The sequence below is a fragment of the Nyctibius grandis genome, chromosome 5, assembly GCF_013368605.1.
Source record: "Nyctibius grandis isolate bNycGra1 chromosome 5, bNycGra1.pri, whole genome shotgun sequence".
Lineage (NCBI taxonomy): Eukaryota > Metazoa > Chordata > Aves > Nyctibiiformes > Nyctibiidae > Nyctibius > Nyctibius grandis.
The window spans coordinates 29,383,245-29,407,367 of record NC_090662.1 but is presented as its reverse complement, the minus strand read 5'-3'; the positions used below and the strand labels follow the sequence as shown (position 1 = coordinate 29,407,367).

Sequence of the window (24,123 nt, the reverse complement as noted above, 5' to 3'; positions counted from 1 at the left end):
GGAGCATGGCACAGGAAGTTCGCTGTCAGCTTAGCCCTGACCCCCGTTGCTGCTGAGGATTTAGAGGATCCTGCTGAGATCAGCATCAGCTTTTTATGCTTCTCACAATCAGCTGCAGAGAGCAAGGTGCTGTCTGAACAGTCAGATGTTTTACTTTTTATTGCCCCCATATTTCAGCACCTGAATCTATCAGACTTGTGTCAACTTCTGAGGCTAAGTTTTAATCATCTGTCTGGACCCTACAGGTACGCGGAGAGACCTTGTGCAGTTTTAAGAAGAAAGCACCTTTTCCAGCCATTAGATGCACTGGCCTTAATTTGCTTACAAATAAAAGCATGAACTCTCCAGAAACTCAACAAACGTACCCCCAAAACCCCAGTTTAATATGGTTTCTGTGTAAAACAGAAACACAAAGAAGGAATTCCAATTTTTCTTTGCCCTGGAATGCAAATTAATTGCAGATCAGTAGTATTTTAAAAAAACAAGGGGGCTTTTCATAAACCACTTGGGTTGCATGGCATTTTTATGGTGTCTTTTGGAGCAATGCAACTCACATATGTTTCCTAGTTCTCATATTTTACAAAAATTTCTGTGTAAACGCTGCTGATTAGGCCAAGGAGTACAGTTGGTTTGGACCTGTGGAAGATGCAGAGCTTTTCTTTGAGGTGTACAAAATGCATCTCCCCATGAGAGCAGAAAGGAGCACGGGAAGAAACAGTCAGAAAACATCTGGGCTGGATTCTGGTTTCTGGTCCTAGGGAAGCAGCTTCGCTTGGCATGGGCACCTCTCTAAACGTTTTGTCACCAGTGCTAGAGGGAAGCCTGTGATGCCGTTAGCGTGAACACAGTGCACAGGACATTCAGGGCAGCAAAAGGAGCAGATGGAAACGCTCTCAGAGCCACAGAGACAACGGCCGTGGTGACCTGGGTTATTTTCTCTGTTGCTGTAATGTGGCGTGTGAATTTTGGTCATTTCTTTTTACCCTCCTGGTAAGCAAAGAGGCCTGGTTTCCTTTCAGAAATCCCTTCGCTGAACATTTCCAATGACGTACATTGCTGCTGGATAAAAAGTTTCAAATATGTTGCTTTCTCTAGCCTGCTAACTCAGAATGTTTTGGTCAAAATGCCAAAACTCATTGTATGTGACAAACAAATGAAGCATTAACTCTCAGCTTCCCAACATCAGTCCTAGCATGTTGTAAGAGTCAAATATTTCAGTGCTTTTCACATCGTCCAGCTGCTAGCTTGTAGTCTTTATAGGACAGATTCTTCTTTTCATCAATTTATATTTTCTCTTCACTGTCAGAAATGAAAGGCAAGGAAATCAAAGGTCTTGGTTGCAGTACCCACAGTCAGCAGTAACTGTGTCTCACTGATTTTCCCTGTGCTTTTTCTTTCCGGCAGGTTGGGCTGAAGTCTGTAATTGAGCAATTTCCAGGCCAGCTTGATTTCGTTCTTGTGGACGGAGGCTGTGTCCTCAGTCACGGCCACAAGCAGCTGATGTGCCTTGCCCGGTCAGTTCTCAGCAAAGCTAAAATCTTGCTGCTTGATGAACCAAGTGCTCACCTGGACCCTGTGTATGTTTTGATCATTTGTTCTATCTTCTAATATGAAATAAGAAAATCCGTGAGGCAGCACCACCGAAAGAGACCTTCTGTACTTGTCTGGTCCGTTACTAAACCTGATTTCAGTAATGCGTGTTAGTCATTCTGCATGGAGGATCAGGGAAGCCTAGTTATAACCTTAGCTTTATGGCAGATATGCACTTTCACGGCAGAAACGCAGCACGCTGAGACGCTGCCGAGTGTTGGTGTCTGCGCACGTGAGCTTTACAACATGCAGCTGAACTATTTAATAACATCAATAAAGTTACGAGCTGTGCTGGTATGTACATTGTGGTCTAAATGCTGATGCTTGTTTGCCTCTCAGAACTTCCCAAGTGATCAGGAAGACTCTGAAGCATGCGTTTGCCAACTGCACGGTGATACTCTCCGAACACCGGCTGGAGGCGATGCTGGAGTGCCAGCGATTTTTGGTGAGCGTTTCTCGTAGTCTCACATACTGTTGTTTCATTATGTTTGATGAATGTGCAAAACACACCAAGCAGAATTGCTGAAGTTGGCTGGATTGATGGGGGTCATTCAGGGCAGTTGAACAACCTAGTCCCCTTGCAGAAGAGCAGCAGGCTCCTGTTTGCTCTTTCACGTGAGCTGTCAGACACCTGTGTTCAGGTGATCTGGGTAACATTATGGAAGACCTAGATTCCTTTCAGCCAGAAGGACAGTGGTGTAGGTTACCCAGCTGCTGATCCACGTGCCTTATATTGCCGATTGGCTCAGGAGCTCCAGAAAAATCCCAGCATCTTACAGAGCTTTACCATTGCTAATGCAGAAACAGCTGCACTTGCTCCTGAGCAATGGGAGGCTCCACGGGGCAGAGGGGTTTCCTGAGAAAACATCTGACAGTCAGAATTTCTAATTTCTTTCATCAAGACACTTGAATATTCCTTTCTCATTTAATCAAGGCGACAAAATGTTGAAGTTGTGGGGTATTTCCTTTGTTATATAAAAATGGTTAGTAAAGGAAATAAAAGGCAAGTTATGTAATTGTTCTTTAAAATGAGGTTCCTTCCTCTCTATTTTCTTGACTCTTCCATGAGGGAGGACCTTCATTTTATTAGCAGAGTGAAACATCATTTTCCATGTGTATTTGCTCGGGTGTATCAGCACAGCAGGAGGAATACAGTCTGAAGCTGGAGCAAGGTAGTCAACAGGCCGGTTGTATGTCCTTATGGACGTGCTGCTCCTGTACGTGCGCTGGACTTCAGCCTTGCCTCCAGCCCGTGCTGCACTCGACTGTGCCGGCAGAGCCCTGGCAGGCACACAGCCTCTGCCTGGAGCAGGTTTCCCACCTTCTGAACAACATTTTAGCAGCTCTTTCCCGTCAGACCTGTGCCCTCACCCGAGATGTGCTGGCATTGCAGTGCCAGCCAAGGAGCCGGATTTTTCCCCGTCTGCTGCCTGACAGGGGAGGCTGGCACAGCCGTATGGGGCAAACCTGTTGTCTCCTTCAAACACAGGCCAGCAGCGCTTCCTTGTTTGGCGAGAAGAAAGCAAAGAAGGCCTGGCACCTTGCTGGCAGCCTGCTCCCTCTGCTTGCGCTACAACTCTTTTTTCTGCAGTTAACACTTTCTTAACCTGGCAATTCAGTGGCGCCGGGGAGATGCCACAGCACCTGGAGATTTCAACAAATGATCTCAGAGGTAAAAAGCAAGTCACGAGGAGAAACCAGGAAGCCCAACGGCACTTTGTAATGAGCCATAGGCACCTTTTCCATGTGTTAAAATGTTAATGTCTGTTTTTATGGTTATAATTAGAAATTGCAAACTGTAAACTGGGCTTTTCCTGTTAGAAGGTCTCTGTTATGTCTTCATATCTCTTCCCTGCTCAGTTAGCTGTGTTAGCTGAGTTCTGTCAGTACCACCATTGCTCATCTAACAGAGTGAAATATTTCTCCAGGTAATCGAGGACAATAAATTGAGGCAGTATGAATCCATTCAGACGCTGCTGAACGAAAAGAGCTCCTTCAGACAAGCCATCAGCCACGCCGACCGCCTTAAGCTGCTCCCGGTACACCACAGAAGCTCCAGCAAACGCAAACCTCGGCCCAAAATCACTGCCTTGCAGGAGGAGACCGAGGACGAAGTGCAGGAGACGAGGCTGTGAGCCGTGGTGTGGGCACCCTCTTTGTGGAGTGAATCGCCAGCAGTGCCCCACGATGACAGGACCAGCACTTCTGAACCTGCGGGAGCCAGGCACAAATTGAACCTTGCAGGAGGTGTTCACTGCGGCGACTACACGGCATTTGGGAATTGCTTCCCTTCCGTGGTTAACTGTGTGCAAGTTGTTAGTACGTTCCTTGAAGTTTTGCCACTTGTAATGGTAAAAACCAGACTTTGAGAAGCTGCTCTATTCGGTACAAACGAGACGGCAAGCAGAAGTAACCTGCCTAGACCGACATAATTGTTTCAGAAAACTTTTAGAAATGTTCTTGCTGGGGTGAGAGGTCCAGACAGTGGGAAGAATGTGAGAAAAATAATCAAACCTGGGTAGAAAATAGAAAGTCAGAATGGAAAAAGCTGCTTTGGATTTACTTCCTGCAAACGAATTAAGGGACAACATCAGCAAGGCGCACAGCAAACATCCTCCTCTGTGTTTTTCGTGCAGCAACTGTAATTTCAACGGAGCAGAAAAGGCCAAATGCCCTTTCACGACAGTGCACCGCTCCGCGCACGTGGGTGAGAGTGAAGGAAGACAGGAGATGATTGACTTGCAAGCCCGGCAGCATCTCTGCGCTTACGGGAGAATTGGTATTTCCTCCTAGAGCCTCGGAGACACTCCACCTGACCCTGCGCACGCTCGCAGCAGCGATGAGTGCAGGCTGACCTCGGTGTCTCGTGAAAGGTAGGACTCCTGGCAGTGGGACTGTAACAGTCTGCGTAGGTCTGGTGCCTTCATATGCTTTTTACTCTGGTCTAAAAAAAAAAAAAAGGAAGAAACCTCTCTGAACTAGACTTTAATAATGAAATTAATTTTTATACTCTTCTGTTTTGCAGTTTTATGATGAAGCTGAACTTTTTCTAGGATATTTTATTTATTTTGATATTGTTGCAAACATTTACTAAGGAAATTATGTATTTTAAGAGTGATTATGTACTACAAAGAAAAATATATTTGTACAAAAAGTTTTCTGTTTGGATTGTTGGGGGTTGGGTTTTTTTTTTTTTGCTACTAGTCTTTGATGTCACGCTATGATAGAGCTGTTAAAAATGAGGGCAGCCCCAGAGTTAGGCCAGGTACTGTCCAATGCTGTCTTTGTGCACTAAAGTATTCTGGTGATACAGACATTTTAGATTTTTTTTTTCTTTAAATAAAAAAAAATAATTAAAGAAAGACTGCCTGTGCGACACGTTACACCCCCCACCCCCCGCGCAGCCGCCGCAGGCCTGTTCGGCTGCTTCAGTCGCTGCTGCCTGTGGAAACACCTGCAGCGCCCTTCATCAACACACTGTGTGCCTTACCAAACCTGTGGCTGGAACCCCCGGCACGGCCCGGCGGCACTAGGGGGAGCTGCCGTGCCCCGAGCGCGGTGGCCGGGCGGACTGTGCGGGGGGGCTGTGCGGGGGGGGTGCGGGGGCTGCCGCTGCCCCGGCCCGGCTGCTCCCCGTTGACCAGCCCGCTGCTGCGGTGGGGGCAGCCGGGCCCCTCACAGCCTCCCCGGTGCCCCTGGGGCGGTAGTTCGGCAGCAGAAGGGCGCTAACAAGCGCCTTTCTCAGGCCGCCGCTCCCAGCCGCTTCGCAGCGCCACCGCGCAAATGCTTCACAAATCCGAAGCGGTTGTGAGCGAGCTTTGGGTCTCACCCCGCTTGAGCCCTAAAGCTGCGAAGAGCAGCACGGGCAAAGCTGGGAAATAAACTCTTTTAGGCGTCAGTAGCAGCAGCAGCGGCTCCTTGCCGAGCCTGCGCCAGCCTCCAGCCGGGCTGGGCACGGCGCAGGGGAGCACCCACGGGGCCGCTGGGCCAGGCGGAGCCTCCCGGCTCCGGGGCTCGCTCTGGAGCAACTGCTCACCCTGACCCACTCGTGTTTTCCTCTAGCTCTGTCCCACATCACATATTTCCTCGGTAAATATTCTCTTTTTTTTTTCCCACCTGCTCCTTCATACTGGAATTTATTCTTGTCTATCTTCTAGCCCTTACCTGAGTCTCCTTCCTTTCTGTCTGTGTGAACGTCTCTTTGTTTTGCCTAATTTTCTCCACGAAGCAATGCCTCTTGCTTACAGAGAGTTTTGGATACCCTTGAGTCTCGACTTTCCCATGCCACTGTTTCTCTGCCCCTCAGCTCGGCTTGCTTTAGCCTTTATAATAAATGAAACCAACTGTATATTGAAGTAGCATCACTTCTGAAGCCCAGTCACCGTCTCTCTTCCCTCTTCAAATCGTTCACCCCACACCAGGTCACTTGTTGCCCACACAGCATCTCTCCGTTTGTACAAACCCTTGCAGCGCACGTGGCCAAGTCTGGCCGGGAGGCCAGGGCTGCTGCAGTGCGGCCAAGCCCGAGGAGGAGCGCCAAGGATCGCTCTTTGTCAGGATGTTACTGAGAGGAGCAGACATACCATGCGGGAGAGTTTATTATCTAAATAAACAAGATGATATGGAAAGATCAGCAGAAAGGAACCACTGCGTCATCAGACTCAGTGCGCACCTCAAAGCTTGCACAATTAGTAGTGTTAATTCTTGGGGGTCCTTGTTAAAGAGAGTTAGGAGGTGACAAGTTTCACTGAGCGGACAAGGAGACATTTCAAGAAAGGAAAAGGTGAATAGAGTAGGAGCATGTAGTAGAGAGCAGTATGTGGAAGCTGCTGCTGATACAAACTCTCAGAAGGAGCACTTTGAAGGAAAAAATAAAATAAGGCAAGCAACAGACTGTCCCCGCCCTGTGGCACAACTCATCGAAACAGCTCCTGCCATCAGTACCCAGCTACCACCACTGTCCTGCCCGGCCCAAAGAGTCCAGGCAAGATCCTGCAGAAATTGCTCATTCTGTGTCCTCCAAGGGCAAGTGGGAGAGGGCTGGAGAAGAACATGCTGTTTCTTTCAGTCCAAAAATTCTGCTTAAATTACTTTGGAGCTCAGGCTGGAACAGGAGGTAAGTCGGTACCGGCCTCTGTGAGGAGGATGAGGACACCATCTGCTTCCCAACAGAGGTTGAGAAGAGCACGTTACCTTCTAGAATAAGTGTTCTTGTACTCACTGTTGGTGGGATAACAGCTCCCAGGGCTGTTTGCGTGAAGCTAAGCTGGGGAATTGCACACGCTGCTCAGGGAAAATGGAGCACAAGAGGGGGGGGAAAAAAAAGAAAAAAATGAGGCTGTAACCCAAGCACAGTGGAAGGAAAGACCCAACGACCTTCAGAAACGCAGGCTGAGCATTATTTAAGAGGATTTTTTTTCTTTTCATGTGCTTCACTTTTTGCGTATATTTGATAAAACAGATACAAAAAAGAATATCCCTTCCAAAGCACTTTGTTATTAAAAACACACCCTTGTACTATTAAAAGGGGGGGGGTGTGTTTGTGTGTGTGTATAATATATGGCCAAAGAGCTGCTGACTCTAATACTACATAAGAAGATTAAATTTTACAGCCTGCTAAGAAGAAACCAAAAAAGTTGAAGGCAGTGCAATTACCCCGCACAGGCTCTGCAGCTATCCTTCAGTACAGAGGAGAAGGGTGGCCAGACTGCTGATACAGCACTCAGACGCTCTTAGGACAGCAATGGCCAAGCAAGATTAGCCTAAACAAACCTGAACTTCACACGTTTAGCCATCTTCATAAATCTTACATACAAAATAACTACAAAAAGCAGCTTGATAATCATTGTTAGTGGGAACCGGGCTCAAACAAGCCTGCTATTCCAAAAAACAATTTTGCCTTCACAGTTGCTTAACTGGCGTCTCACCAGCTTTAGGATTTTATACATGAAATATCTATTTCCAAAGTCTTTCTTAAGATCCACCTCCTCCATTTCCACAAGGCTCTCATCCCTCAGCCTGCTACACCAGTATCGGAGCTGCTCAACACCCGATGGCCTCCGCACTTCTTGAATTCTACCCTCTTCAAACAACATACAGGTTTAAATTATTTCCCTGAAATGTGGCAGCTCTTGGAAAGGTGCCTTTAAAACATTTCCTCACATTAATTCTGAATTGGCGTTAATTGTTAGAGGTCAGTTCAGAACTCTATAACTTGTTGCATTTTATTTACTTTATCTAAAAAGTATTCTGATAACTTTTTTCTTCTCTTTCTGATATAAATGTGGTATTTTAGCTCTACCATTACTTGGCTACGATTTAACACTTGGAAAAAAAAAAATCACTTTGGAACTGTGTGTACAATTATTCACTAATGGACAGTTAATTGCTGCCTAAAAACCTTGCAAATTAAGCACTGTGCAATGCAATACAGTAACACATTTCCTTTACAAACCCTCATGTTCTCCAAAAACAGTTTCCTGTGCCTAGCATAAACAATATTACTACTGATTTTATTCACCAAGACTTACTTCAGTCCCAAAATACAGCCCTTGTAAATGCAACTGGAGGTTTTCAAGTGATGTCTAACTTTCTTGCCTGTTATTTTCTCTTCTTTCTCAACAGGTTCCTTCTCATGGTTATCAAAGCTTTAACATGTGAACAAGTTTTCTTAGTTTCCTCTCCGAAACCTTTTAAAAATACCATATAAAAATGAATGTCGGGGTCGCTGATATATTCAGGGGCCTCCAGTTACCGCTGCTGTGTCTGTGGTGAGCCTGCGCGATCGGTGCAGCCTCTGGAGCTGGAAAAGGAAGGTGGCACCGACTGGACCTGCCTGTTATTTGTGCTCTGCTTTCTCCCAAGCCTGGACTGCACTGCGAGTCACAGGGGACCCCCTCCCAGCAACTTTTTGGGTTAATATGGGCCGAACTACAGTTGGACTACCACTGAGCTGAGGAAGTATTTCCCCTCTTCCAGACTTTCTTCTGTTCCTTTAAATCCTTGGAATTAAAAGTCCTTTCTTTCTGATATCTTAACTGCATGCAGAAGCAAACTTCTGCCTTCTGAGTCTGCCTTTGCTACAGCCCAGCACAAACATTCCTCATGCTGCCTCGACAGTTGCTTTGACTTCAGGCTTCTGAAGAACAGCCCACTTCGTAATTCTGAAGTCTCTTAATTGGACATCATAAATATCACCTTAGCCAGTGTTAGCACCAAGAATTGGTCCCTCGTCCTTTCTCCACATCGGCTCCTTCCACAAGCATCTTCCCCTTGCGGAGGCTATTCTGCTTCTCCAGTTTTACTGGAAAGCTGGAGGGTTTTGATTTGTTCTGTAAATCACTTGAGCTGTACTACAGGAAAGGGTGAGCCTCAGAAATTCAGGCCCTCTGGTTTTGCTCTTATTGATGAATGTTGCTGCCTTTGTTGAATGGTGGAGCACGTTTCTTCACACTTTTAGTTTTTGAGCTCGTGCTCAGCAACTAAATAACTGAGGCAAATATTGTCTGATGGACTCAGACATTCTTTTAAGGGACCATAGGAGACATGCTGAAAGCTTTTACTTTCAGGACTGACTGGAAGTGGAGGGCTGGAAAGTTTAGGACTTGCCAAGGTCATTGGTGGATGAGAATGATCTTTCAAGTTCCCCTGTTTGAAGAGATTGAGTCATGTATGAAGAATGTAGTGTAGTCAGACGGGCTAAATGAGAAGTCTTTTCACTGACCTAACGGCCTGTGGAATGGGTGCAACCTTCAAGGCTTCCCTGTATATTCCTCCATGTGGACAGAGTCTCTCCCTCTTCACTTACCTCACCTCTTTTAAAGGTATGGAAATGGGTAATAGATGGGAACAGAGTGCAGCATGGAGCAGCATGGTCCACCATAGACAGCACAGCTAAAACCTCACTGCTTAAGACAGAGGAAGGAATGAAGAAAAAGGATTTTGCCTGTTACTAACCCAAAATGAGAGTAGTTGATACTAGAAGTCACGTATGAGTGCTGTTGTCCACAGGAAGACACTGAAGATACAGTAAAGCCCTGAACTCACGAACAGAGCCATGCCTTGCTTCTGCACAATCTATCACACTCCAAATGATGAACCAACAGAGAAGCCAGTACGTTCACATGCAAACTATTCTATGGTCATGTGATGTTCACCATTTGAGGGCAGGAACTGATATAGCCTAACAAGAGAGCATAACAGTTACTACAGAAGAAAAGATTCAATGAGGAGATCTGCAAAATACCGTGTGATGAAAGATATATGAAGATCCCAGACTGCGTTGAACTGACAAACAAAATGATAGCAGGTAGAAGTCAACCAGGTAAAAGATGGAGATGGAGAGAGATTAGGACAGCAGGCTGAAAAGAAAGGATAATGAGGGCATTGAAAGGCAATGCTAAATTTAGCAACAGAGACCTAACTTTCAGACCATGAACAGATGATCAAAGCTACTCTGTCCTCTGCAGATTTTCACTCAAAGTACAGCACAGAAGACTTTTCTCACAGACAATGTATCTCCAAACATGCTTGAGGACACTATGCTTAAGATCTTCCCACACAGAAACACCCTGCTAACTCTTGATCTAAATGAGGTCTGATATTTCCAAGGTGTATTTTCAATGTAGAACAAACCTAGCTTAGAAGCATGTCAGGATTTATTTTCTTTTCTTACAGCTTTTTTTTTTTTAAATTTATTGTTATTACAAATCCTGATGTTACAAGTCATGTCACTACAAAAAACGTTTTCAGTTTTGCGTTTCTCCTCACCACGGACTCCATGCCTGAGCTTATCACACAAGCTACCACAGCACTGCTCACACTGCTTCAGCACATAAGGGATGCTAATTGCCGAGGCTCATTTCTCTGACCTACAGTGGTTTGCAGCTGACTCATTCTGCTAAGAACCAACTGCAAAAGTAGCATCCCATTTTTCAGCACCAAAATTACTGCAAAAAGAAAAAAAATTAACCTTTAGAGAAACCATCTGTATCCAGTTATATGTTACTATCACACAAGACATTCAAGTTTTAATAAAACAGCGGTTACTGAAAGACATGGTACTTTCTAAGTATACTATGCAGGAAATGATTACAGAAATAAGCTTCCAATATTCTGTATTGACAGAGATAACACACACGTACAAACTAAGAGACAGAAAGACAATATGCAGTACAAAAATTTTATTGACATGAGTTTTGGATGACTGTTTTACATATAAAGGTGAAGCGTTAGGCAAGAGTTAGGTAATCCTTTCCTCTTCCAGGCTTATCTGCAGAAAAACACATCTTTGGAAACTATAGGCATGACCATGTCACAGTCCATAGCTCTCAAAACCACCTCCTGATGGCCCATCAGAAGGCCTCTAAGCCTGACCTCAAGAAAACGCTGCACTTTCCTCTGCGTACCAGATGAGGTATCAGACAGAGAGCACTCCCACACTATTACAGCTAACAAGTATGTAACTGCAGCTACTGTAAGGAGAGACTGGGGAAATATTCCCTTCGTAGAAACTCTCCCTCGTGGAAACATGGTCTACCTCTGTAGTGGGGGTAAAAATGAAAAAGACTTAATTTTAACTGCAACTCAAGTATCATTTCACAGCAATTACATCTTAAATCCACAATAGAAACTGATAATTACATAGTAACTCATGTTATCGCTACTAGATTATCTCTGATAATACTGTAGTTAAGCTTGTGCTCAAATCCCTTTTCAGTAAAATCTGTTTCTGTAAAACACTATTATTTCTCAGATACTTTTAAAACACTAATGAAGTATATAAAAGTTTTTACAGTATACAAGAAAAACTAATAAATGGTCACATTTTCTTCAATTCTATCAAAGAATAAGAGTCTGAGAAAAATAACTTTTATTGCATTTTAATTTCTCAATCTCTTTCCTTTTTAAAACATAAAAGTTATAACGGAAATTCATGACAGATGAAGAGAAGCTTGGGAGAAGCAAAATCACAATTCATCAGGCAGATGATGGGGAAATCAAAGTATTTAATATGGCTTGTAGCTGAAAGTAATTGATCTGCATTTCCAATCATTTTAGTTATTGCCACATTCCATTAATTTTTCATTAGAGTGAAGTTAAAAACACATCTTTAAAATGCATGTACAATAGCTTTAAGCCATTGCTGTACATATTGTGCAACTCATCTGAATGCAGTTAAACACATGAACTTCATACAGTTATGTACAGTATATACACAAACAGAATCCTGTGGTAATACCCCTGAATATTATCATTTAAATGAGCAATTTTCATAATAAAAGAAGAAAAAAAAATCTATGAAGGTGGCAAAACTGCCCATTTCTGAAGTTTAATTCAATATAATTTCCAGCTGATTTACACAGAAATAAAACTGTGGTCCTGTACAAACTTTACATTACAGGGAAACAGTTTATTTTTAAAAAAATATTTACATATTTGAGTACTTGGTTCTTTGCAATAGAGATTATATGAACACAGAAAATTGTGTGGTAGGCAGGTTTATTTATTAGATTTTTCTATTTGTTCTTTTTTGTGCAAATTCCAAATATCTCTTTTTGTGTTATTATCTGCCTCTATTTGCCTTGTATTACTGCTGCTGCTTTTTTTAGTATTCTGAGAAGGCTGGGTGACTTTACTTCTAGGAACAGGAAGAAAAGATTTAACTCTTGAAGCACCCAACTCTGTCTTTGATTTACTGTTGCTGCTTTCCACAGTGCGACTGCTGCTGAGAGGACACATTCCATCCTATGAATAAAAAAAAAGCATTTTCTGTATAAATAATTGTTCCTGTTTGACCTGAAAAAACAACCAACCAACCCTACCAGCCCCATGGAATCCTTGTTATTTACAATCGTTTGCAGTTTAATATGACAGCTTCTTACTACTTGGTGAACAAACTATGGCTCTTTTTTGCTTCTTTGACTGAAAAGAAATATCATCAACACCTTAGAGTACCAAAATAAGTCAATGGGGTTTATGCATTGCCACTGAAAAAATCTTGAATTTGATTCTCAGATGTCTCAATTTCAGGGGTACCCAAATAAAAAAAAATACATGCTCTTTTTTTCATTACTGTGGAAAAATGACAGCTGCGGCCACAGCTAAATGGGAAAAAATGGAGATTTGGGTAGTTATGAGAAAAAAAAAAATCAGCTTTACAGCTTGAATAAAGATATCCACCTTTTTTGTACCATCAAGGCCATAAAATAATCATGACAAAAATAATACTTCAAGAACAGAAGTTGAAATGATAGTTACATTTTAATCCATAATTTTATAGATAGCTTTCTTATAAATTAGATTTTAGCATCTCGAATTATTTATGCTAAGAAGCTACATTCGTAAGAACTGGACCATATTCACCCTGCCCAAATTTAGATACCTGAAATGCCAAAGTCAGGTGTCTTGTCACTTTTTGTTCCTTTATAGTCAAGGAGAAAGAGGTTAGTTAAGCCATTTTATGATGGTCACTAACATATATCTTTCATGAGAGATGCCTTCCTTTCCACTGACAGGGAAGGAGAATTAGGACCTTAGCTGTTAGCACCAGTTGAATCCAGAACACCCTCTGGGCAGCAATATTAAAAAGTTCTTCTTCACCATCAGCTACTGCTCTTCATGTAAAGGTTGGTGGCATGAAAACTAACTACTCATCACTGTCTATTCCTTATTAATTCTCGATTCCATCAATTTCTTTGTATCCTGGATCAAAGATTTTGCATCTCTTACTATTTTTCTCTTTCTCCTTCACATGCTTCAAAGCATTTTTTCTTCCAGCCAGTTACAAAAAATAATTATGGGTATATGTTGCCCTTTTAAGTAATTTGTCTCATTACTGTTGATAAAATCTCCTCTGCTCATGCAGTATTGCTTTTGTTAGCTACAGAATTCTATTTACTTTCAGAAAAGAATGCTTTTCTAATCTCAAACTCTTTTCCAGACACCAGTTCTTGCAGCTGCATAGGTCTATCATCATTACAATTGCCTCTAAAAGTTTGACTTCTGCTTCCAAACTGAGACTGTGCTCTTCTAGTTCTTTGATAAATTTGTTGTCGTAATGACTAAATGTAGGAACAAAGCTTGTCATTCAATTAGAACTCTTTCCCCTCTAGCAAAAGGTTGGGTTGTTTTTCCTTCATTTTGGCCAACATTTCCCCACAAAGATATGGGAAATAATTTTTTTTTTTAGTCTGTATGAAATCTTTTGACTAAGTTCTTCAAAAACCTCAAAGGTAGCTAAGCTTGTCTACCTCCAAAGTCAATATAGTTATGCCTTACATTGTTAGGAGGACTTTTAAAAGGAAAAAAAAATCTCTAGGAAAAATTTACAGTTGGAAGGGGTAGGTCAGCTGACTTACCAAATTATCCAGGTATCACTACTATGTGAAGCTCTGATTTGGAATGTCTGAAATCAATGTATTTAGAGAAATATTCAAAAGCAGTATATCTAAATGTGGATGTTAATGTTAAATTGTTTCTGTTCAGCAGAGACTGTTCTCTGGATTTTAAATAAAATGACAGAAAATAGTTAACATTTTGAATATCTGGATATGAAAAAAATGTGTTGGTAAGGGTGGCAAGTCATTTGTGAATGTTGAGGGCAGCCTTGGTTGTAGCGACCATGAGATGGTAGAGTTCAGGATCTCATGTGGCAGGACCAGAATAGCTAGCAGAATCATAACCCTGAACTTCAGGAGGGCCAACTTTGGCCTTTTCAAGCAATTGCTAGGGGAAATCCCATGGGACAGGGTACTAGAAGGTAAGGGGGCCCAAGATAGTTGGTTAGCGTTCAAGGACTGCTTCTTCCGAGCTCAAGATCAGAGCATCCCAACAGGTAGGAAGTCAAGGAAGGGTACCAGGAGACCTGCATGGTTGAACAGGGAACTGCTGGGCAAACTCAAGTGGAAGAAGAAGGTGTACAGATCGTGGAAGGAGGGGCTGGCCACTTGGGAGGAATATAAGTGTGTTGTCAGAGGATGTAGGGAGGCAACTAGGAAAGCTAAGGCCTCCTTGGAATTAAACCTTGCAAGAGAGGTCAAGGACAACAGAAAGGGCTTCTTCAAATACACTGCAGGTAAAGCCAACACTAGAGGCAATGTAGGCCCACTGATGAATGAGGTGGGGGTCCTGGAGACAGAGGATAAAAAGAAGGCGGAGTTACTGAATGCCTTCTTTGCCTCTGTCTATACTGTTGGAGGCTGTCCTGAGGAGCCCCGGACCCCTGAGGCCTCAGAAGAAGTCAGGATAGAGGAGGAATCTGTCTTGGTTGATGAGGGCTGGGTCAGGGACCAATTAAGCAACCTGGATGTCCATAAATCCATGGGCCCTGATGGGATGCACCCGCGGGTGCTGAGGGAGCTGGCGGAAGTCATTGCTAGGCCACTCTCCATCATCTTTGCTAAGTCATGGGCAACAGGAGAGGTGCCTGAGGACTGGAGGAAAGCGAATGTCACTCCAGTCTTCAAAAAGGGCAAGAAGGAGGACCCGGGTAACTATAGACCGGTCAGCCTCACCTCCATCCCCGGAAAGGTGATGGAACAACTTGTTCTTGGTGCTGTCTCTAGGCACATCAAGGATAGGGGGATCATTAGGGGCACTCAGCATGGCTTCACCAACAGGAAGTCTTGCTCAACCAACTTGATAGCCTTTTATGAGGATGTTACCCGGTGGATAGATGATGGTAAAGCTGTGGATGTGGTCTATCTCGATTTCAGTAAAGCGTTTGACACGGTCTCCCACAGCATCCTCGCAGCTAAACTGGGGAAGTGTGGTCTGGATGATCGGGTAGTGAGGTGGATTGTAAACTGGCTGAAGGAAAGAAGCCAGAGAGTAGTGGTCAGCGGGACAGAGTCCAGTTGGAGGTCTGTGTCTAGCGGAGTTCCGCAAGGGTCGGTTCTGGGACCAGTTCTATTCAATATATTCATTAATGACTTGGATGAGAGAATAGAGTGCACTGTCAGCATGTTCGCTGATGACACAAAACTGGGAGGAGTGGCTGAGATGCCGGAAGGCTGCGCAGCCATTCAGAGAGACCTGGACAGGCTGGAGAGTTGGGCGGGGAGAAATTTAATGAAATATAACAAGGGCAAGTGTAGAGTCCTGCATCTGGGCAAGAACAACCCCATGTACCAGTACAAGTTGGGGACAGAGCTGTTGGAGACCAGCGTAGGGGAAAGGGACCTGGGGGTCCTAGTGGACAACAGGATGACCATGAGCCAGCAGTGTGCCCTTGTGGCCAAGAAGGCCAACGGCATCCTGGGGTGTATTAGAAGGGGTGTGGTTAGCAGGTCGAGAGAGGTTCTCCTCCCCCTCTACTCTGCCCTGGTGAGGCCGCATCTGGAACATTGTGTCCAGTTCTGGGCCCCTCAGTTCAAGAAGGACAGGGAACTGCTAGAGAGAGTCCAGCGCAGAGCCACGAAGATGATTAAGGGAGTGGAACATCTCCCTTATGAGGTGAGGCTGAGGGAGCTGGGTCTCTTTAGCTTGGAGAAGAGGAGACTGAGGGGTGACCTCATTAATGTTTATAAATATGTAAAGGGCAAGTGTCAAGAGGATGGAGCCAGGCTCTTCTCAGTGACATCCCTTGACAGGACAAGGGGCAATGGGTGCAAGCTGGAGCACAGGAGGTTCCACTTAAATTTGAGGAAAAACTTCTTTACTGTAAGGGTGACTGAACACTGGAACAGGCTGCCCAGAGAGGTTGTGGAGTCTCCTTCTCTGGAGACATTCAAAACCCGCCTGGACGCGTTCCTGTGTGATATGGTCTAGGCAATCCTGCCCCGGCAGGGGGATTGGACTAGATGATCTTTCGAGGTCCCTTCCAATCCCTAACATTCTGTGATTCTGTGATTCTGTGATTTCATCCAACTTAGCTTTTTTAATGCTTAGGTGTGCAAGTTAAGCTATTTTCAGGGCTACTTCATTGTACGTGCAGAAAACAGAGTGTCTCTAGGAAACAATTTATTGCAGTCAGATAAAAGTGTCTGGATTAGACTCCAGAGGACCCCTATCGAGGGAACACAGACAACAGATTCTGCCCTGGCTAAGGTTAATTGAGCCGTGTGCTCAGCAGCTCTCTTGATGTTCAAAACCATGAGCAGTAAGAAAGAAAAGGGAAAAAAGTACAACAACAGAGCAAGCATAATTTTCACTTTATTATCCAAAGAATGAAAACTAAGCAGGATATAATTTCGTCTTCATATTTAGTAGGGAAGTTAGCACCCACAAACAACGATTTCAATTTCTGAAAAGACGACGACAAGATAGTGGACCTATTACATCTTTCAATAGTATTCAGCTTATCTTCCTACTAAAAAAGTTAATAAAGTTTGTTTACATTTAGACTATCTTTTCACAGAATCACAAAACTTATAACTTAGGGTGTCTTTTGACTTCTCATAAATAATATGGCAAGACAACTGTATATTACAACAAATAGCCAGGTAGAAAAAAGAAACTGAATCCCCTTTTAAAAAAAGAAAATGTTATTCTTCACAAACTCTGGTAAGATCATGTCTTCTCAAAATTTCTATCACTGAGAGCTTTGACACCAGAGCAGCTCAATTCTGCTTAGGTATCTAACACTTAGGAAAACAGTGGTTTGTAGTGATATATATCTAGATAATCACTAAAACAAAATGGTACAAAACCAAGTCATGAGCCAGCAATTTTACATCAAGAATTTTAAAAAGTTTTGCCCTTTTGCAAACTTACTGAATAACATTAATTGGGGGAAAAAAAATGAACCTGGGGCTTTTATTTCTCTCAAAATCTGATGGAAATAACTTGCAATGTCAATGTAACGTTAACAGTACTTGGCCCAGGGAGATGGCTTTATGTAAACACGAAAACTGAAGCAATACATCCATTGTTTAATCAATCTTTAGTTTCCACTAAGATACACAGAAGAAACTTGGCATGGTATGTCTAGCAAGTTTCCTAAGAATCATGACAGTTTATTCTTGTAATAAACAGGGCACTGGAACAGTAATTCTTTGTATCCAATCAGGAATTCAGATTTTGGAGAAAATCAGGGCACCTTCCCTATCCTACTACAAAAGTCATTTCACCTACCTTTTGTGCTGTTGTTTTACTTGGGTTAGTACCACTTGCTGAAAATACAGGACTGCTCTGAGCGTTATTGAACATCAATAGCTCATCCTTAGAATCTGTAATCTAAAAAGATAAGAATATGGCGATTCTTTAATTATTCACAGCACAGATGTTTCAATTTGCCAAATTTTGGAGTCATGATTTTATTTTCATGTAATTCTGTGCAATGCAATGCATGTATATCCAAAGAATGATTAGAATATCTTTCCTTTACTCTTGAGTGCATTTGTAGGAGATGGGAGATAAAGAGAGAGGTTTCACATCGACTGTTATCAGGGGAAGATTAAACATACATTTCCGGAGCAATTCTATGCAGTGGAGCTTAAGGGCAGTTTCCCATTAAATTTTATGCAGTCCCAGGAACATCACAGAAAGGACTGATCCTTTTCTCTTCCTCCTGCCATGTTTCTTCCCTATTTTCCATCAAACCTGGTGACCATGCAAATATCAGACTGAGTCTGATCAGCCTTCTCTCCTCACTGAAAACTAGGTATTTTATGCTGGGGCAAGCTGATCTGATTCAACTCTGCAAGTGCAAAGGTACTTAATCCCAATGTAACAGAGGCACCAACATATTCGAGTGCAAGGGCAATTTAGAGAGTAGAAGAACTTATTTTGATTGCAGCCTGAAATTACATCACACAAATTAAACATGCAACAGCACCCTCACTTCTGTAAGGCTCTACTAGGCACTAACAACAGAAATTCCAGCCATGGATGGTTCCACCCATGGTGAGGAAACTGAACAAAAGACAGTGACATCTATCTCCTTCCTTATCTAACCCATATTTCCTTGAATTGTTAACAATGAGCAATTACATTTTACATGTTATTAAACACAATTTTAAGTTGGTTACCATTTCTTTAAGCACATCACATTCTTTCAAGGATAGATGTGGTAAATCCCTGCTAACTGACTAGTGATTACCTTGCCAGCTTGGTGCATGTGACTCATGCAAGTACTGTAAATACTTTAAAAAAAAAACCACCCAAAACAAAACACCATAATAAAGGATTTCATTAAATAGGTTGAAAAATCTTCCCAAACACAGTATTTCTTTTTTTAATAAAAACTTTGTTGACTTCTAAGAATAAGCAGAATAGTTAATAAAGCAAAACTAATGGAACTGCTGTTCAGGAAGATCCTGGAGGATGTAAATGCGCAGCCTAATTGGACAATAGCCTAAGACTGACTCTATCTGTGTTTCAAGAGATACGGAACAGCTGCTCCGGTGTGAACACAGCCTGCTGTCACAGCCATCTACTTCAGCTGTGCTAGGAGGAAAGAAGGAAAAGAATAAATAGCTACAGCCACAGGGAGAGCTGGATGCTTTTGGTGTAGAAGGAAAAACGAGAGAGATCCAGAGCTCCACCCTCTGCTCCAACCTCCCATAACCACCCACAACCCATTCCAGCACAGAACTTAGCCCCAAACCCATGAGCCTTACAAGCACATCCTTCACCCTCTTCTGCCACTGTTAAAGAAAAAGAATTAGGCCAATCCATTCTTTCATGCTTGAGGCAGCAAAACTGCATTTTGCCTGCACAGAAGAGGAGCTTCGAGCTAGTTCTGAGCTGGCTAATGGGGTTACATTAAACAAACCAAATGAGCAATGCATATTAGGGAAAACTTTCTATGTCTTTAAGACTACCAAACAGTTTCCCAGTGGAAGCAACGATAGCATGAAAGATAACATGGGGAGCAATAATGCAGAGATTGTCTCTAGCATTTATGAACTTATAAATTTCAGCCTCCACTGCAAAAATCTCTACAAGAAAAAATAGTGAAGGTGTAATTTAAAATAATGTATATTAAACCAGAACACTTACCCTTAAATGTATAATTTATTAGTTGACTGTGGCTTATGCCCAAATAATTTAATAGTTTTCTTCAGTTCAAGCAGTGCTTGTAAATTAAAAATTTATTTTAAACACATAGCAAACAACTGCATATGGTAATGACGTAATTTATTTAAAAACCTTGTGTTTACCTTGCTTATATCAGGCTCAGATTTGCTGGAACACATACTTTGAAGTTCCTGCACAAGATCTACTTCATCATCAGAACCAAGGGACAGCCTTTGTTCCAGATTTAACGTTCTCAATTGATCCTTCTCTGAAGATCTGGTTAAAAAAAAAAAACAAACCGGGACAACAATTAAAATTAAGCTATGATACAGAATTTAAAAATAAATATTATACACACCTGGAAAATAGTAATTTCTTTCCAAATGACCTTTACTACCACAAACAGAAAGAAAATAACATTTAATTCAGTGACAGCAACAGTTGTCAATAGTTGTTATGTCATAATAGATCTTCTTTCTATTCAAATGATTCTCTCCATTCTGAAATTCTAACAAAGGATTCTTCTGCCTACTATCTTCAAAAACTCTGCTCTTTTTAAGATGGAGCAATCAATTTCATTCCACTCTCCTTTTTGGACTTAATTCCAAACACTAAAAAAACCTCTGGCATACTGGAAGAATAAGTATTCTGTGCTCTTTGTGCCTGTGAATATGGTAGAACTGAGTTTCAGACTGAAGTAGAGTCTCAAATGCAGTTCCCTCGAGGTAGTTCGGACACCTTCTTAGAGAAGCTCTGTATCATTTAGACTAAAGTGCGTGTACTATACCATTTTGAATTGCCATTCAGTAAGCTAAAAGAGCCAGAGGAGTTTTTAAAATATAATGCCAGGTGAAAAAGCATATGGTTAGCTTTTCATGGCAGAGTGTTACATAATATTCTTAACTCATAGACTATTCTGTTACATAAAAAGACATGTAGTACTGCAAGGTTTGAATTACAGAAATGGATTCTAAAATTATATCAAACTACATAACTTTTGTTTTCTCTCAGAAATGAAAATTTAAAAGGATTCCTTTCTTCAGATGTAGAACCAAAGCACTACCAAATACAAATGCGCTGGTTTATAACACAATTTTATCATCTTTACTGTTGGCTAAGTGTTACAAATACCAGAAATTAAAACTTACTTTGTGGCGAGAGAAGCTCTTTTCTTACAGTTTGATTGCAACGTAGTCTTAGATTTTATACCTGCACAAAAGAGATTGACTTATTAGTGTGATTTCATGTGCGTTGATTTCTTTGTTCTAAAATCTGTGATAAACAGGGAAAATATGTTCCCATTTACTGGCTAATTATATCAATAGAGTCTGTCAAAGATCAGAATACATCCCTTGAAACCGTTCAGAGCAGCATTAGGAACTGCTAAAATTGCAAACAGGGCATGAGTTCCCCAAGCTTTTGTGGAAGACAGAACATGAGGTTTCCGTGTCAGGCACCTAAACCACCCGTACTGGTTCTCTCAAAGAGAAATCACTTGTCAACAGGAAAAGATAAGTTCACAATTCAGAGAACTAGCAAGCAAAATAAGGACATCAGAGTTGCAGTTCAGAAAAAGCAGACTTCTTTCTGAACAAGAGCTGAAGAAAGGAATAACTCAATTTAACATTACAAAGTACCAGGCAGCAAGTATTTCAGTCTTATATACATGAGGTAATCAAGGCTAGAATCTTACCGTTTCTAAATTCTGTGTGTGTGTAAGCCTCATTCTCTCTAAATCCCTTCCTAACTCTTCTCTCTGAAGGAGTTACCTTCATTTTCTCAAAGCAAAATAAATAATTTAATTTTGTCCTCTAGTTTTCCTGTTCAATAATATATTCAGTTACGGTATTCCTAAGTTTTCCTTCTAGACAGATGTGTACTTTTAGAAGAATCATATGTTGCTTCTGCACATATCCAGACATTATCCCTGTGTAGTAAACTGCTTGTTAGATGGCTTATGAACTTGAGGTGAAAAGACATTTCAAAAGTGTCAGTTACTAATATAACTTTCACATTTATACACATGCATAGACCCAGTCATGTAAAGCGTTCTTTATCAAGCAGCATACTGAAAATGATGTGGAAACTTCTTGAAAACTTTACAGTATCTGTGACTACACAGAATTTTTTACATTTATTTTTTGCAATTAAAGTGAAAACCAAAAAACTTCAATTTAAAACCAAAGACCTTCCTTTCTTCCACTACAGGGCTTCTAGATTATTCTACTCAATTTATCTAGTAAGATTGAACAAGGGATGCATGATCTGAGGATGCATGTATTCATTTATTTCTACTTGGATTTAGACAATAGAAATTATTGTAGTGAAACTATAAAGTACGTGTAAAAAACCCCAAAATAGTAGGCATACTGTAAATTAGGTGCAGAACTAAGGAGAACCAATCAAGTAATGAAGCTTTCTCTCATCCGGTATTGAGGAAGAGAATGATAGAGCATCATTCCATGCAATATGAGTTGGAACCACTGCTCAATCTTCCACCATCTGAGCCAAAGCCTACCTTGTTATCAGACAACAGGAAGGGCATTAGAACAAACAAACAAATTAATTAGGATACCTCACAAAGAACTAATCTGAGGGGAAAAAAAGTAAACAGTTTTTTCCTGGTAAACATAAACATGAGTGTCATTTAATTGAGAATTTTTAATTCATAATGTAGAAGAAAAGTTGGATTCCTATCTACGCAGCTTAAACCCCCTACATCTTCTTTCAGAATTGAAAATAGAAAGCTTTACCTTCAGTATCTGTCTCCTGCTTATTCCATGACTGGGAGGATAAATGGCCTGACTTTTTGCGAGGACTTGTGCTCACTTTTCTCCAAGAAGCATTCTCACCTCTTTTCTTACTACAATTTTTGTAGCTCGAAACCATAGATAAAGGAAAATTTCCTCCCTTAAAGTCTGCTATATAATTATCGAACTCTGAAACAGAAGTAGAACAATATTAACAAGACCTGACTCTTGCAAATGGTTCTTCTTTGACTACCTTATATGACTACTTTACTGACTGTAAATGCTTTTAACCACACACCTCCCACGATAACTACAGTTGTGCTTTGTGGAAATTTGAAAAAAAGGAATCCAACAAAAGCCCCACTTTGAACAGTCTGAAAGGCAAGTAGTTGCACATTGCCACTGTTACCTGTTCTGGGTAGAGGACAGCCATGCAAAACAGCTTTATTTAGCAAGATACTGAGAGCAGCTTTAACAACAGCCTGTTGACCTTGGCTAGGATTTTTTTTGGCTACTGCTTGTCCTGGTACAGATGGTCTTTTCACAGAGGCTCTGGAGAGTATTGCTTCTTGAACTCTGGGAGCTATCACAGTATTCCATAACTTGGACATCCACCTGTAGGCACACCAACAATCCCTTAACTTCATAGAAAATGATCAAACCCCAAGATTTTTTATTTTGGATAACATATTAGATTTTGCATTTTCAGGAAGCACATATATTTTAGACTTCTTATTGTATCCCATTTCAGAGAGAAACTGATTTTATTTAAGGCAGGATTTGTTTGGTTTATATTAAATCATTTGACCTAACTTTCTTCAGGTTGCTTTGGCAAACTATTTACCATCTGATGCTTTCCCTCTTCAGATAGGGACTACAAAACATTCTTTTCATTTTAAGGCTAAAAGAAAGAATGTCCCAGAAAGATATGTGTTCATGTATATACAAAAAAAATCCCCTTTCACCTTTGCCAGTGCATGGAGAAGTTTCCATGCTTGCAGGTGTTCATTCATAGACTATTTGCTGCCAGCGTGGGAGAAAAAGGAGCTATTCAGTTATGATTGCACCCTTTCCAGTATTCTTCCATTTCCAAAGCTGTCCAGCTTACAAGACCTTTCTATTCGTACAGCTGCCTTGCTCTCACTCCCCTTTTGTTTATTTGATCTATGGTGAACTTTACTTCCAGGATGTCGTCGATTTTCCAGATTGTCAGGTTTAGAAACTGGGTCTGATTACAAAAATGTGATTCAAAAGGATATGGTTCCTGTGGGACTTCTGCTTTTCTAAGAGAGAAATATTACGTTGTTTTAGCACAGAAGTGAAAAAATTTGTATTAGGAAATAAATAAATGCTATTTGTTACAGCTTATAGTTCTCAAGGGATAAAGGCTAGGAGTTTCAGACTTAAGGCTCAGCTCACATCTATGACAGACACTGAGACAATCTTTTTTAGACTAAATCCAACCTTTTTTTTTCCTTATAGCTTCTTATGGGAGGAAGATGGTAAGATTGAGAGTCAGAGGGTTTATATTAAAGGTCTATAAAGCTGTGTTTCAGCTTTGCAGAAATCCATTCAGCAAAAGTGAAGGCTAAAATGTTTGACTTAAATGAACCACTTTGTTGGATACCTTGATACACAGAAGCCATCTTACTACCCAAAAGATTATGACGACTTTTTTGTTTGGTTACAAAGAAAATGCAGGCTTTTTTTCTTTGGTTGTTTTTTTTATTTTGCTTTTGTTTTTGTTTTTGTTTTTTTAAAGTTAGAATGCATGAATCATTTGATAAGATGTATTTTTGGTTAGTTATGAAGCATAAGATCA

At 41.5% G+C, this 24,123-nt stretch overlaps 2 protein-coding genes across 3 annotated transcripts in view; one reads left to right on the top strand and one right to left on the bottom strand.

The window, feature by feature from the left end:
* CFTR (CF transmembrane conductance regulator) overlaps positions 1-3,943 on the top strand; it is a 90,873-nt gene extending 86,930 nt beyond the window's left edge. For both annotated transcript variants that reach the window (XM_068401879.1, XM_068401878.1), the window contains 3 exons: positions 1,405-1,577; positions 1,930-2,035; positions 3,519-3,943. In XM_068401879.1, the coding sequence (XP_068257980.1) occupies positions 1,405-1,577; positions 1,930-2,035; positions 3,519-3,725 (486 nt within the window). In that variant the 3' untranslated portion in view covers positions 3,726-3,943. The remainder of the gene's footprint in view (positions 1-1,404; positions 1,578-1,929; positions 2,036-3,518) is intronic.
* A 6,846-nt stretch (positions 3,944-10,789) lies between these two features.
* Positions 10,790-24,123, bottom strand: part of CTTNBP2 (cortactin binding protein 2) — a 90,440-nt gene continuing 77,106 nt past the window's right edge. Inside the window, 7 exon segments of the mRNA XM_068402263.1 lie at positions 10,790-12,136; positions 12,139-12,336; positions 17,665-17,766; positions 19,695-19,827; positions 20,700-20,760; positions 22,305-22,490; positions 22,711-22,916. Coding sequence (XP_068258364.1) covers positions 12,098-12,136; positions 12,139-12,336; positions 17,665-17,766; positions 19,695-19,827; positions 20,700-20,760; positions 22,305-22,490; positions 22,711-22,916 — 925 coding nt within the window. The 3' untranslated portion in view covers positions 10,790-12,097.